Genomic DNA, 15,170 nt, shown 5'->3' with positions numbered 1-15,170 from the left:
CACACCGTGCAGTCGTACAATCTCTCTAATGTAAGTTCTTGTAAGTTTCTCCATCTTGTCTGTTTCCCTGATAGGTAGGAAGTGTGCGGACTTGGTCAATCTGTCGACGATGACCCATATGGTATCAAGTCCACCCGTCGTCTTGGGCAACTTGGTAATGAAATCCATTGTAATCCGCTCCCACTTCCATTCTGGGATCTCAGGCTGTTGTAGGAGAGCTGAGGGTTTCTGGTACTCGACCTTGACCTTCGCGCAAGTAAGGCATTTACTTATGAAGGTAGCAATCTCTGCTTTCATGTTAGGCCACCAGTATAACTTTTTAAGATCCAGATACATCTTATCTGAACCTGGGTGGACGGAATAGCAAGTGTTGTGCGCCTCGTTCATGACCAAGTCTCTGAAACCACCAAGTTTCGGGGTCCAGATCCGATCCATGAAATAATAAGCTCTGCCACCCTTAACCTCCAAGTTCTTATCCATCCCTCTTAGGGATTCACCCGCCACATTTTCAGGTTTCAAAGCGTTGAGCTGAGCCTCCTTAATTTGTGTGGACAAGTGTGAATGGATAGTTAGAGTTAAAGATTTGACTCTACGACCAGAATATTCTTTCCGACTTAGGGCGTCAGCTACTACGTTGGCTTTACCCGGATGATAACGAATTTCGCATTCGTAATCACTGAGTAGCTCGACCCACCATCGTTGTCTCCTGTTAAGCTCCTTCTGGTCAAATATGTGTTGTAAGCTCTTGTGGTCTGTAAAGATTGTGCTCTTTGTACCGTACAGGTAGTGTCTCTAGATCTTCAGCGCAAACACAACTGCTCCTAGTTCAGGATCGTGGGTAGTGTAGTTGACCTCATGTGTCTTCAGCTGTCTCGAGGCGTAGGCGATGACCTTTCCTCGCTGCATCAGAACACATCCGAGCCCTTGGTTCGACGCATCGCAATAGACAACGAAGTCTTCTATCCCTTCGGGGAGGGATAGTATTGGTGCGGTGCACAAGGCTCGTTTGAGCGTTTGGAACGCTCTCTCCTGTTTCTCTTCCCAGTCAAAGGCCACGCCTTTCTGGGTCAATGTTGTAAGAGGTTTCGCTATGCGGGAGAAGTTCTGAATGAACCTATGATAGTAGCCAGCAAGGCCTAGAAATTGACGAATTTATGTAGGCGTCTTCGGTGCTGACCAACTCTCAATGGCTTTAATTTTGGAAGGGTCCACGTGTATTCCCTCCTCGCTAACCACGAGCCCCAAGAATTCGACTCGTCGGATCCAAAATTCGCATTTCGAGAACTTCGCATAAAGCTTCTCCGCGCGCAAGGTTTCTAAGACTTGTCGCAGATGCTGACTATGCTCCTCCTTACTACGAGAGTAGATTAGTATTTCATCGATGAAGACGATGACGAACTGATCCAAGTAAGGACGACACACCTTATTCATTAAGTCCATGAATACAGCGAGCGCATTTGTTAATCCGAATGGCATCACTACGAATTCGTAGTGCCCATAACGAGTTCGGAAGGCTGTCTTCGGAACATCCTCCCCTAGCAATCGTAATTGGTGATATCCGGATCTTAAGTCGGTTTTTGAAAAGAAATTCGCCCCGTGAAGTGGATCGAATAAATCGTCTATCCGAGGCAAAGGATAACGATTTTTGACGGTCAGTTTGTTGAGCTCCCTGTAGTCGATGCACATACAAAACGATCCGTCTTTCTTCTTGACGAACAAGACTAGAGCTCCCCAGGGTGAGAAGCTTGGTCTTATAAATCCCTTGCTGAGCAGCTCGTTAAGTTGAGATGATAGTTCTTGCATCTCTGCAGGTGCTAGACGATAAGGCGATTTGGCTACGGGAGTAACCCCTGGAACTAAGTCGATTCTGAACTCGACTTGTCATTGCGGAAGTAACCCTGGTAGTTCCTCTGGAAAGACGTCAGGAAAATCGCGTACTACTTGAATGTTTTGAATGTCTTTCGTTTCTTGGCTCACATCGACTACATGAGCAAGGAATGCGCGACATTCCTTTCGCAAGAATTTCTGAGCTTGAATGCTCGAGATGATACGAAGGTTTGTGCCGGGTTTGTCGCCATATACAACTAGAGTTTCGCCAGACGACCGATTAAGGCGTACAGCCTTTTCGTAACACATGATGTCAGCACGATGAAGACTCAACCAATCCATGCCGATGATGACGTCGAAACTTTTAATTGAGACCGGCATGAGATCGATCGAGAATGAATGGCTATCTAAAGTTAAGGTACACCCTATGAATATGCAGCTAGTGCTCTTTGTCTTCCCATTAGCCATTTCTACTATGAACGGTTCTTTAAGTGCTCGTGATTTTTGCTTAAGTAAATGAGCAAATCTTTGGTTCACGAAGCTCCTCTCCGCTCCACTATGAAATCGTATACATGCATATGAGTTATCGAGGAGAAACGTACCAGTGACCACAGTGGGGTCAGCAACCGCTTCCTCATCGCCTATGGCCAGAACTCTTCCAACTCTACCAGAATTCCCTGCCTTTGGGCAGTCCCTCTAGTAGTGGCCCACGTCGCCACAATTGTAGCAAGCCTGGCCCACACCAGCGCCGAGGACTTGGTTGAGTGGTCTCGCCGGAGCTTTACAGAAACGGGCGGTGTGCCCCTTCCTGTTGCAGTTTGAGCACTGCATTTCCCGGCAGGCTCCTGTGTGGTGGAAGTTGCACTTGTTGCACTTGGGCAAACTTCTGGCGTATTGCCTTACTGGAGCAGCATCGGCAGGTGCTATTGCAGCATGTACTGCCACGATCTGCTACTTTTTGGCAGCCTTCTTCTTTTTCTTGTCATCCCAAAACTTCCGCTTGGAATCAGCGGTTCTAGCGGGTTCTAAGATGGCCAGGGTTGTTGTTTCTGTCGGGGTACGGACCCCATGGTCTATGAGCCGCTGTGACAATCGCTTGGCACTGTCAAATGTAGTGGGGTATGATGCCAAAACATTTCCCTGGTATGGTGGCATCAGCCCCCATATATATCTCTCGATCTTTTTCCCTTCGATATGAACCATGTTGGGACAAAGGGCCACCAGTTCACAGAATCTAGCGGTGTAGGCGACTACGTTGGAACCCTTCATGGTTAGGCTCCACAGTTCTTCCTCCAGCTTCTGGATCTCACCCCTCGAGTAGTACTCCTCAATCATGAGGTCTTTCAAAGTTTCCCAGCCCATAGCATTAGCCACTACAAGATATAGTGACTTAACATGGCTATTCCACCATGTTAGGGCCTTTGTTTCAAAGGTGCAAGCAGCAAACTTGACCTTGCTCTCCGCTGGGCAGGAGCAGATTTCGAAAACCGATTCGGTCTTCTCGAACCATTGCGAGAGGGCAATGACTCCGCCAGTCCCTTTGAAGGACAGTGGCTTGTAGTTGGTGAAGTCCTTGTAGGAGCACTCTTTCAAGCGCACATGGATTTCACCATGGGTAGATAAGACAGGGGTTCTTCCTCCAGTGGAACCTAATGTATGATATTGAGCCATGACTGTAGCCACAGCTGCAGCTACAGCAACATTTAGAGTTGCCGTGTCGAACTGAGGAGTAGGTGGTGTCGGTACGGGGGGATTGCGTCTTGTTGATTTACGTGGAGGCATCTTTGAACTATAAGTTTAGAAAGATGAAGACATTGATAAGAATTTAATTAGGAAAATGATGAGAATGACTCATGGACTAACTCTCCATAGCGAACAGTATAATTGAATAGCATGATTGAAAGATGATCTAGTACTAGCAGAGGATAGCAATTGGATATTAATTTCCATAAGATTATATATCTGTCAAAGATACTGGAATTATAGATGTAATAAGTTCGGGAAAAATGACCTAGAAGTAGGTCTTACATCAACCAAGATGGGAAAATTTTGACAGAACTACAACCTAATCAAGACCTAACAGGTCTAAGATTGACAAAGATAGGAAATTAGTCTAAAGTTTTTACATAAACTAGGTTATATCCAAAAGAGAAGTCGATGAGACTCTATCCGACAGAAGACGTTCTATGTCTCTCACGCGCCTATCAGATCTTGCTTGCTGAGCTCGAAGTTCCCTGACTTCAGCTTGGGTTTCAGCAAGTTCCCTCTGTAGAACTGCATTGCGGACCTGAGTCCTTTCATGAGCAGTCTCTAGTTGGCGAATGCGGACTGTGTTAACGCCAGAGTTGGCGTCAACCTCCACTACTCGGTCAATAGCTGCTCGACCTTGCTCATTGTTCCGAGCAATCCTACGGACCATTATGGGTTGGTCCCTGTCGGCTGAACCTCCTTCAGTGAGGTTGTAGAAGCTTCTGTCTCCATGGTAGGGCATGGGCTGCCCCTGTTCTTGAGTCCACCTGTTCAAGTTTGTGGCCCACAGAGGAGTGGGTCCTTGAAATGCATGACGAGGGTTCATGTTTGGGTCTTGAGCAGCTGGGGGTAGGTTGTTGACTTCAGGCTCTGAGTCAGAACCATTAGAAAAGCCTTCAGCTTCATGATCATCCAAAAGGATTGGGTGATCATCTTCTGGCTCTTCTCCAAGCCATCCAGCATTGTCGTTGTTGGGATAGTACGGGTCTCCGGGAAAATGGAATCCAGCCATTATATCTACGCGAGAAAAGGGATAAGGAAATAATCAATAGACGAACTAACTAGATAATTATAAGATGATATTTTTCAGTTACTCCAACATTTGCGTAGTGCATACCAGTCATAGGTAACCTAGACAGGATAGACCTTCGAATAAGTGATCCTAACTCTAAGCCCACAACCAAACAAGGAACAGGAAGTAAAGCAAAGATCACAGATTCTAAGTCTATGATATCCTAGACACATATAACCTTAGCGTATCCACTCCGCAACTATTGACATACTTAATAAAGACTTTTAGTTCTCAGGTAAGTAATTAATAGTAACACAAAATACTCCTATAGTATTTTTAGTTTATGTTCTGTTCTACTGTTCTTGTTGTAGAAGTGTTGGAAAGTTTTTAGACTTGTTGCAACCTCACAACCACACTTAGGCACATGCTAATCACTCCTCGGGTAATGTAGTTGATCAGGCTACATCTTCCTAGGGTTGACCATATGTCTCTAAGTCTACTTGTGCTGTCCAACAATCGTAATACTTTTGTTCTGTCCTAGTGACACTGATTTTTGTATGAATGCAGGTATGTATACTTAGTTAAATATTTTATTATTTAAAAGTATAAACTCTTTATCAGAGTATTTTAATCCCGCTTGTGTTTATACACTCAATTCACTATAAACAATGCTCTGATATCAATCTGTCACACCCCAAAACCGGAACGGCGGAAACTTTCGGGGGTGGAGGACGTCATGTACAGTATCACAACAATGCAAAGTAGTAAACAAGCAACAACATCATCCATTGCATTAATAATATATTTTCATACAAGTGTGTTCTGTCAAGTTATATAGATACCAAAAATAATATACATCAAAATAAAGATGAGTCTTGAACGAGCTCCATTTTCGCAAAAACCTGGCTCCGGTACCAGCTTTAAAGCTGGTGAGATCATAAGTATATTAGTGTCTGTGTTTGTATGAAATTGTTTGTAAGTCTTGTAATGTATAAGTTTTTGTAAAAGTTTGTAAGCGTTTGAACTCTCCTAGAAAACCCTATGTTTTCTACTAAAAGTAGCCTTCTACCAAGGCATCTAGTGTCTGTGTGTATGTCTCTTGTAAGAGTGTGTATTTTCCCAAATCCGACTATCATTATCCAAAAATATAGTTTTTACATTATTGTTTATTGTGTGAAATCACAAAGTAAATGTAATGGGAAAATGTTATAGTACTGTAGTGTTGTATTAAGTAACTACTGCTGTACTAACTACTTTAAATCAGTTGTTATTTAAAGTACCATGTGATCGGCCTGTATCCTGCTACCCACTCAATAAAAAACGACGATGTAAGACGCCGTAAGAAATGACATTTGGCACCCGTAGACTTGCAAGTCCCACTGTAGCGAGCAGCATGGTGTAGGATAATCAATCCAGTATAGATCTATACACAAACTCATATGCTCACCAATTAAGGAGATTCTGGATACAAAAACAGTCATGGCAGGTAGTGCCATGCCCTGTTTAGTGGCTCACATAAATGTAATAATGTATATGTAATGAATGTGCTAGTTGTATTGTATGTTCTCCTTCTATCTAGCCTGTATGTTCTCTCTGTATGGTATTGTTTGTTATCTCGTTCTCTGTATGGTATTGTATGTTTTCTACTCTGTATAGTATTGTATGTTATCTACTCTGTATTGTATTAAATCATGTATGAACTGACTCTTTGTATGTTTCATTGTTCTAGTAATAGTTTTAGTATCTTCCTAAACTACCCCTATGGTAGCTTACTAGTAATGTTGTTTGTGTATATGAACATGTTTGTATACCCTTGCTACCCAAAGGCATTGAACTGAATGAAAAAACTTTTATGACTATATATATATACATGATATACAACTAGTAGTTAAACAACCTTCGGACGGATAACCGATGCCCTAGAGCCACATCCAAACAAGGAAAAGGAATTAAGGCGAGCTAGCCTTCCTAAGTCTTTTAATCATTACTTATATAACTATACATATATAGACATGCATTTGACAATATAAAAGTATAAAAGAGTTTAAGTAAAAGTATTTGACATGAAAAGGAGTTTGTAAGACTGTTTGAAGTAAAACAGTTTGGTAACACAGTTTGAAAAGTAAGAAATCCACTTGTTTGGTAGTTATTAATCACATGTGATTGATATAATAACTATAATTGTTCAACTTGTATCCCCCCCATAAAAGCATTTAAAATTTTTTAAAAGGTTAATTAAGGGCTATGAACTCACCTGTAGTGAGTGGTTTGGATGAACTGAAGAAATAGGATTGCTAAGTGTCAAGTGAAGACTTGTACACACACAATGATCCTAGTTAACATATAATCACACATATATGTATCCAATTAGTCTTTAAACAACTAATTAACAAAGTTAAGACATCCTAGGACAAGTTAAACACCTTATATAGGTGTTATAAGTGCTAAGGATTGCATCTAAGTGTTGTAGGACATTGCTATTGAGCTTAGGGTTCAAGGGAAACCCTTACATGAGTTTACGCTTTATTGACCATAACTCATTGAGTTTACGGTCGTAAACCCATGAGTTTACGGCCGTAAACTCAAGCTTTCTTGACCATGAGTTGTTTTGAAGCTTTACAAGTCCTTAGAAGTGTTTCCACTTGAAGTATAAGCCTATGGAAGGGATTAGGGCACCATTTCACTCCTAAATGGAGTTTACGGCCCTTAGACCATTTCCCTTTGGGTTTACGGCCGTAAACCCTTATGGATTATGGTATTTTGATGTTTTCAAGTTCTTAACATATCAATGAAGGGATCCATGCTAGTTACCAAGGCTTAGGAGGGACTAGGGCACACTTTGGTACCCTTTTTAGGGTTTACGGTCCAAGAACATCTTGGACCATAAACACCTTGATCTTGGTGTTTCTTTGATGATTTCTTGTTATATGGAAGTGTAACAAGCCTTAAGATACTCTAGGATAGAAGTACTTACAAGATAAAGGCTTGAAATGAGCCAAAAGTCCAAGAACACTAGTGTGTGTTCTTGGTGTTCTTGGTGAAACATGAAGATCTAGCCTTTCGGAACATTTTCATGGATGGAAGTGTGTTAAAACACTAGATTAAGTAATTTACCAACTTAAAAGGGCTAGAAACACTTACAAGTTGATGATCTTGAAAAACTTTTGGATGACACTTGAGAGAGAAATGGATTTGGATCTTGAGTTTTGTGAAAAAGGGTAAATAATGACTAAGTGTCATATATATACCCCCCATTTAGGGTTTACGGCCGTAAACACCCTTGTTTAGGCCGTAAACTCCAAATTCTTGAAGCTTTGGGGTATTATTGTTGCACAATAAACCCTAGAGTATCCCCTCTCCTGATATCTCCTAAAGTGTTAATCCTAAAATACTCAAACTTATTCCAAAAAGCTTTAATTAGTAGCAATTGTTTTGACTTCTAATGAATTGAAATGTTGTACAAAATAGAAATTTCGGTTTGTCACAAGATGGCAGTTCCCCCTGGACTTGAGAACATCCTGCCGAGTCATCTTGGTTTGGAACGAGAATGGAGTTTTCTTGAACAGTTGGGAGAGGTTCCTCCCGGACTGCTGATGGGAGTTCCTCTGGAACCTGAGAACGTTCCCCCTGGACTGCGGATGGGAGAGTGATAATCCTTGGATCGGTTCTCGTGTCAATGTTCTCTATGAGTTCATCATCCGAATCCGAAGATACGTTTGATGGTAATGATTCTCTCCGGATAGGAACTTGAGCAACATCAAGTACTGGAACCTCGACGGTTGTTGCTAGATCCGGAGTAGAGCTTTCCCCCTCAACCAGAGAGGTGGAAGTATTGAGAGAAGCGACTTCGGATAGAGATGGTCCAGAAACATCAGCGTGTTGTTGTTGAGCTGTGGGTGACACAAGAAATTCGGATAGTTTCGCCGTTTCAACAGGATCGAAAAGATCGTCATAATTGACTTCAACTAGATTTAAAGGACCTGAAGAGGGAGGAATATCGCTTTCCATGATTGCGGTGGTTTCAGTGGATGGAGGGGCGTTGCGGATGTGAGAATCATCAAATTTCACATCGAAGCTTTCAATGATCAGCCTTGTTCGTCTGATGAGCACTCGATAAGCAACCTTGTTAGTGGAATAACCAAGGAAGATGCCTTCATCAGACTTCGGTGCAAACTTGTTAAGCTGATCTCGGTTGTTGATCACGAAACATCTACACCCCAAAGACATGAAAGAAGCCTACATTTGGCTTAAGGTTGTTAAGGCCCTCATATGGTGTTTTGTTGAGGCGTTTGCACACAATGCTTCGGTTTTGAACAAAGCATGCGGTTGCTACAGCTTCAGCCCAGAAGTAGAGAGGAAGGTGTGCGAAGTTGAGCATGGATCTGGCTGCTTCTACTACTGTGCGGTTCCTTCTTTCTACTACTCCATTTTTTTGCAGTGTGTAGGGAGCTGAGAAGTTATGAGAGATGCCCTTGGACACCAAGAAACTGTTGAGAAGATGATTAGTGAACTCGGTTCCATTATCACTGCGGATACGTCTTATTGGAAGCTTGATCTGAAGTTCGATCTCTTTGATGAAGTTGATGAAAATATGCGGTGTTTCTGATTTGAGTCTGAGGAACAAGACCCATGTGAAGCGTGTAAAGTCATCTACTATAACCAGTATGTACTTCTTGTGATGGAGACTGGCTACGGTTGATGGACCGCAGAGATCAATGTGCAATAGCTCCAGTGGTTCAGAAATTGAAGAAACCATTACCAGAGGGTGACTTGCTTTGGACTGTTTACCACATTCACAAGCCGGACAGAGAGAATCGTTGCTGAATTTGAGAATAGGGAGACCTCTGACTAGTTCTCCTGTGACCAAGTTGTTGATGTACCTGAAGTTGAGATGAGCTAGCTTGCGGTGCCACAGCCAGCTGACTTCGGATACGACTTTGGATAGGAAGCACAACTGCGGTCTACCAATGATCAGAGAGACATCCAAAGGATATAGGGTACCTTCGGATCAGGATTTGATCAGACACATGTTCCTATCACTTGTCATTACGTAGCAAAATTGATCATCAAATTCAAGTCGATGTCCTGCTTTACATAGTTGGCCAACACTGATGAGATTGTGTTTAAGGCTTTCTACATAAGCAAGCTTCTGTATAGAAAAGTTCCCCGTAGTGAGAACACCGTAACCTCGGATGATTCCATTGGCATTGTTGCCGAATGTAACATTTCCACCATTGCATATTCGCCTGAAATCCCGAAGGTATTCTAACCTTCCGGTCATGTGCAAGGAGCAGGCACTGTCAATTAACCATTCTTCTTCTTGTTCCTCCTTGCACAAAGCCTGAGAATTACACGGTTAGTTTAGGCATCCAAACTAGTTTGGAGCCTGGGGCAATTGGTGAATTTTTGAAAGATGCATGGACCGAGGTTGCAGGGACGGGTCTATTGTCAACTTTTATTCCTAGTCTTGGGTGTTTGTGCAGATTTGGAGTGTTGTGAGTTTTTGAAAAAGTACTACGTTTCTGATTCTGACTAGATTTGACATAGGATGAATCTTTTTGGAAACTACACTGACATTTACAAAAGGATTTTTTGTCATTGGATTTGACATTATGCTTGGTCAGCGGTCCATAGGATTTAGGAGTTGTGGAATTGATTCACAACTTATTCCAACAAAAACACTTACTTGTCATTAGTATGTTTCTTGAGGCACAGGATCACCTGGTCACTTGAATCTATATCTTCATTTTCGAGGTAGCCTTCGTATTCTCCAGTGGGATACGGTCACCTACCCACTAGCTGAATGTCGATAGTACAAGTTTTTGAAGAGGATATAAATAGACCTTGCAATCTGTTGTATTTTGTTTTAAAAGAACTATTTACTTTACAAATTTTGGAATTATGCTCACTTCAACAAATATATATTGAATATATATTTCCAGCCAAACAAGTGGATTAGATACATATATTAGACTAAGGATGAAATGGTTTATCCTTATCTAAAAGATATGGAGTCAATGAGCTCATGTTAGACAATAAGCGTAACCACTCTAGTATCTATTAACTGCATTTATGTAGACTATCCTAAATGATTGTTTAGAATGAAGTTTCTACTAATCCCATTAATTGTCATTCCATAAGACAAGTGATTAGAAAGTGCTTTTTTCTAAGTGGGAGCAATTTGGAGATATAAGAGCTAAAGATCCATAAGCTAAATGCATCATGGTTTGGAACTAGCAAGTTTTCAACTGTTGTCGAATTTGCTCAATGGTTGATCAGAAAATAATAAAACACATAGAGATGCATTCATGTATGATTATCAAGTATGGGCTTGATTAATCTTCCTCGATATAGTTTTACTATAAAGAGTAAGTGAGTATGCAAGGGAGAAAACATACATGATTGAAAATCTTCTCAGATTTAAGCTAACATCTCAAGGTAAGAATCTCCTTTCTTATAAGATAATTACATAGTATGATTTGATTATAATGTAAGATGACACTTGTGTTTTTTCTACAAAGCCAGTAGGAGCGCAATAACATTCCTAGCCTTGTATGTAGTCGGCATACTAACTCTTTGAATAAATATCTATACAGATAGATCATGGCAACTTAAAGGATTATGTAAAACTGCATTAATTGTCAAGGATCTTAAAGAGCTTAAGATAAAGGACTTTGAGAGAGTTATTTTGTCAAAACCACATGACATGATTTCGAGTAAAATCCTAGTGCAAATGCTTTGAACTAGATAACATGATTGTATTCCATATGCTTCTGCAATTAGAGAAATCATATATGTCATGATTATGCATAAAGGCCAAATACGTCGTATGCCTAGAGCATGTCGAATGATACCAGTATAATCTGAGCATAAGTCATTGTGTGACTTCTAGGAACATTCTAAAGTACTTGCAAGATCTAAAGAAATATTACTAATCTGTAGAGTAATTAAATGAAAGCTATGTTTAAAGGTGCTACACATATGCTAAATTTTCAAATAGATTGAGATGGCTCTCAGTTACAATGGGGTGTGTCCTCATTATGAATGAAGAGATAGAGACATGGATAGTGGTTCCATGTAGATTTTAATTACAGTTACACATCAGAGTTACAGTACCTCGTGGTTTGGAGAACAACGTACAAAGATGCTTAATGTATAGTTCATTATGACTATAAGTAATCCCATAACGCAAGTATTGGTATCTAAGTCATATCTTAGCATCTAATTCATTCTCAATAGTTTATATATATATATATATATATATATATATATATATATATATAAGTAAATTTGAAAATGATTGTATTCGCAAAGTTTATACAAATCAAGTTTGTCAAATCTACTTGACAAAGCTGCTTCATTAGCTAAAGCATGAAAGTCAAGCTGGTGCTATAGGGCATTGTTGATAGAAGTAAATGTATGTCACTCCCCAAACCAGACGGCGGAAACGTCTGGGGGTGGATGACTTCATTTGTAGTATCACAACACATGCATAATAGTAATCAAAGTACAAACAACCACTGTATTTAAAAAGTATAAGTATTTACATGTGATTCATCATTGTATATTTAAACTAAATAGTTATATAAAAGAAGAAGACAAGACTCAAAATAGCTCCATCTTCTCAAAAGCTCGGGGAGTACCTGTCTACTGGTTCCCTAAGAATACAAGTAATTTCAAAAGAGAGTATCAACATAAAGTTGAGTGAGTGCATAAGAGTTTATGTTTGAAAGAATGTTTTCTGTTTCTTGAATATGTGTATTGTTCTAGAAAATCCTGTATTTTCTGTTGTATATGAAAAGTAGTTTTAATCTCATAAAACCGTTCTGTTTGTAAACTGTAATGTAATACTGTAAATTGTATCTTGTAAAACTAGTACTTTTAAAATGTACATATGTTTAATTATTATACATTAACGTATTGTTAATAATTTTTTAATGAGTTATTATAACCATACTGACTAGATGGCCTGACCCAACGCATTGAAGGCGTTGAAAGCTGTTGATAACAACTGTCACTTGTAGGCGTGTATGCCTGACTGTAGCTAGCAGTCTGCATGCGGGGTTGTCAATCCCAATATAGATCTATACACACATTGTTTCGATCCCCGGCTAGAGATTATGGTTATAATGTCAGGACTTTAACTATATTGTTTAAATGAATTAAACCACCTGTATCAAATTTATTTTTTTGAAATCTAATTTTTTTAGCTTATATAAATAATATATCAATATTATAGTTCAATACATATCGATTGAAGGCAAACGGGCACCAAGCTGCGCCGCTAGCCCTTTCTGGATGGCAAAACCAATTCTTTTGAAAACAACATTTGTGGATCTAGGAGATATGACATTAGAATGCATGACCCGTTGGACTCTATTAAGGAGCTCCACCGCCTCTGGTGCGAGAAAACCAAATGTATCGAATGCAAAAGGAATAAACACATGTTGATTTTCTATACATGCATTCTCGTGCTTTACCACTTTGCACGCAGCGGCTTTTAAAGCGTCATGCCCAACTGTGAAACCCCCGCTCCCCAAACCAACGAGAGGAGAGACCCCAGTAAGATCCACGCACGCATGCTTCCCTCCTATCCATCCAAAGACCAAAATGTCAGTCGGTCTAAGTGTAGACCTGCCATCCAGCAGGTCCATCAAAAAGTTCACTGGCGCTTCTTTCTTCACAGAAATACCAGCACGCCGACAAGCATCAAAGAGAACATCCAGAACCACATCATGTCTATACTTGAAACCAGGGAGCTCTCTACAATGAACCGCGTGTTCCCCAAAGGTATCCAAACATGCCTTGCAACAAACTGGGCATATCTCGTCAATTGGGAATATGGGAATCATGAGGCGGTAACGAAGGATAGTTCGGTACTCCACAAGAGACATATGCTGGCCAAGACCATCAATTGGGATACTTAGCAGAAAATCCTGAGCATGAGGCGCCCGCAGACACTCAAAGACTGCTTTCTGTCTGACAGTCATGTCGAAGTCGATTTCCATATCTTGGATGATTTTGCTAAAAAGGGCACACGCCAAAGCTTTTTGGGATTTAGGGGGGGCGGTGTCCTTATTAGTGAAACCGCTATAGTCAAATCCCGGAATCGTATCACGAAGACGAGTCATAGCACATAGGTAATCCGAGTCCATACCACATATGCCACTGTCACGTAAGATGTGGTCTTGTAATGCCCAAGATTAGGCCCTCGAGGCTACAAATGCATAGGAGGAAACCTCGTAGGCCGAGTACAAACCCAAACCACCGAAACGAATAGGTAAGGAAGCCAAGCGCCACTGAATGTCTCCAAAGAAGGGGCCTCCACATACCACCATATCCTCGATAGACCTGCGCAATCCTTTGTCAAAGAATAACGCTGCCTCTTCTATGTGTACCGGCTGGCATGTCCTTAAACCAAAGATAAGTTTTGCAATGCCCATACATGATCGAAGCAAAAGGAGCTCACACTGCGGGTCACATACTTGTGGAAGAAGGCTCATCAAATCAACAGCATTGACCGCTCTCTTCATGGCCAGCCCGCTAATAAACCCCGCGTCTCTGCTAACATCCCCCCCAAGAAGCTTCACCCCCAAAGAAGGTCTCCCTATATCCGTTGGGAATAAATCGGCACGAAGCTTCCTACCACCACATGAGGGCCAAAAAATCTCCGTTTTCTTGATGTTCAACTCAAGACCCAAACCTGGACCATGCAACCGAATTATGTTCAACACTCTAGCCACCTCCTGTGAATCCCCAATGACAGTCCCATCATCTAGATACTAAGCATGGAGAACGAGCTTACAATTGTATCTAATCTTGTACACAAGCGGGTGCAAAACGAGGGCAAAAAGAAGAGGGCCCAAGGGGTCACCTTGCTGCACCTCGGTGGCAGACCATATATGTTGGTCTCTGATATAAAGTCTCGCTGCTTTCCCGTACAAGAAATTCACCCATAAAGAAATGGAAGGGAACATCTTCTTAACCTCGTGGAGCAATGCTGATCGATCCACCAGGTTAAAAGCATTCGAAAAATCCACAGTCAGCATTACAAGAGACCCATCGGCATGGTGTTCACTCAACACCCTATTGGCACTGTGTAACACAGCCTCAGCACCGCCAGATAGACCAACCCCAAACTGAAAATCATTAAGGTACTTGGCCATTTATTTACCCACACCTTTCATGGCAACCTTGGAAACCAGACGTCTCCATATAGTGCCTACTGCAACGTTACATGTATAATAGTTCTGAAAACCGAATCATTCTGAAATAAATGATTGACAGTATGTTCTTGAATTAGTATTCTTAACATGTATATGAATGATGTATACTCTTGTTTAATTTTGAATCAAACCTTTGTTCTTGTAAAACAATGTAGTTTAGTATACTTGAATCGTGCATTAATGTTCTATGAATCATAAATTATCCCTATTATAATTTATATGTACTTTCTGAATTGATACCGAGTATTCATGAATCCAACCCCTTGCTCAACATGTCACAAAGGGTATTTGAATTGAATAAAATAGCTTTTATACTTATATACATATACAAATATATATAAGTAAAATTTAAATGA

The 15,170-nt window shown here is 40.8% G+C and overlaps 1 protein-coding gene across 1 annotated transcript; it reads right to left on the bottom strand.

The window, feature by feature from the left end:
* Positions 1 to 13,791: 13,791 nt before the first annotated feature.
* On the bottom strand, positions 13,792 to 14,754 carry LOC145131324 (uncharacterized). Its single transcript, XM_079066032.1, has 2 exons — positions 14,394 to 14,754; positions 13,792 to 14,291 (listed from the first exon to the last, which is right to left on the bottom strand). The coding sequence occupies exons 1-2, from the start codon at positions 14,752 to 14,754 to the stop codon at positions 13,792 to 13,794; spliced, it is 861 nt and encodes a 286-aa protein (XP_078922158.1).
* Positions 14,755 to 15,170: the final 416 nt, after the last annotated feature.

Source organism: Lactuca virosa, chromosome 1, assembly GCF_052849685.1.
Source record: "Lactuca virosa cultivar CGN04683 chromosome 1, Lactuca_virosa_CGN04683_v6, whole genome shotgun sequence".
NCBI lineage: Eukaryota > Viridiplantae > Streptophyta > Magnoliopsida > Asterales > Asteraceae > Lactuca > Lactuca virosa.
This window is presented reverse-complemented; position numbering and strand designations above follow the sequence as displayed.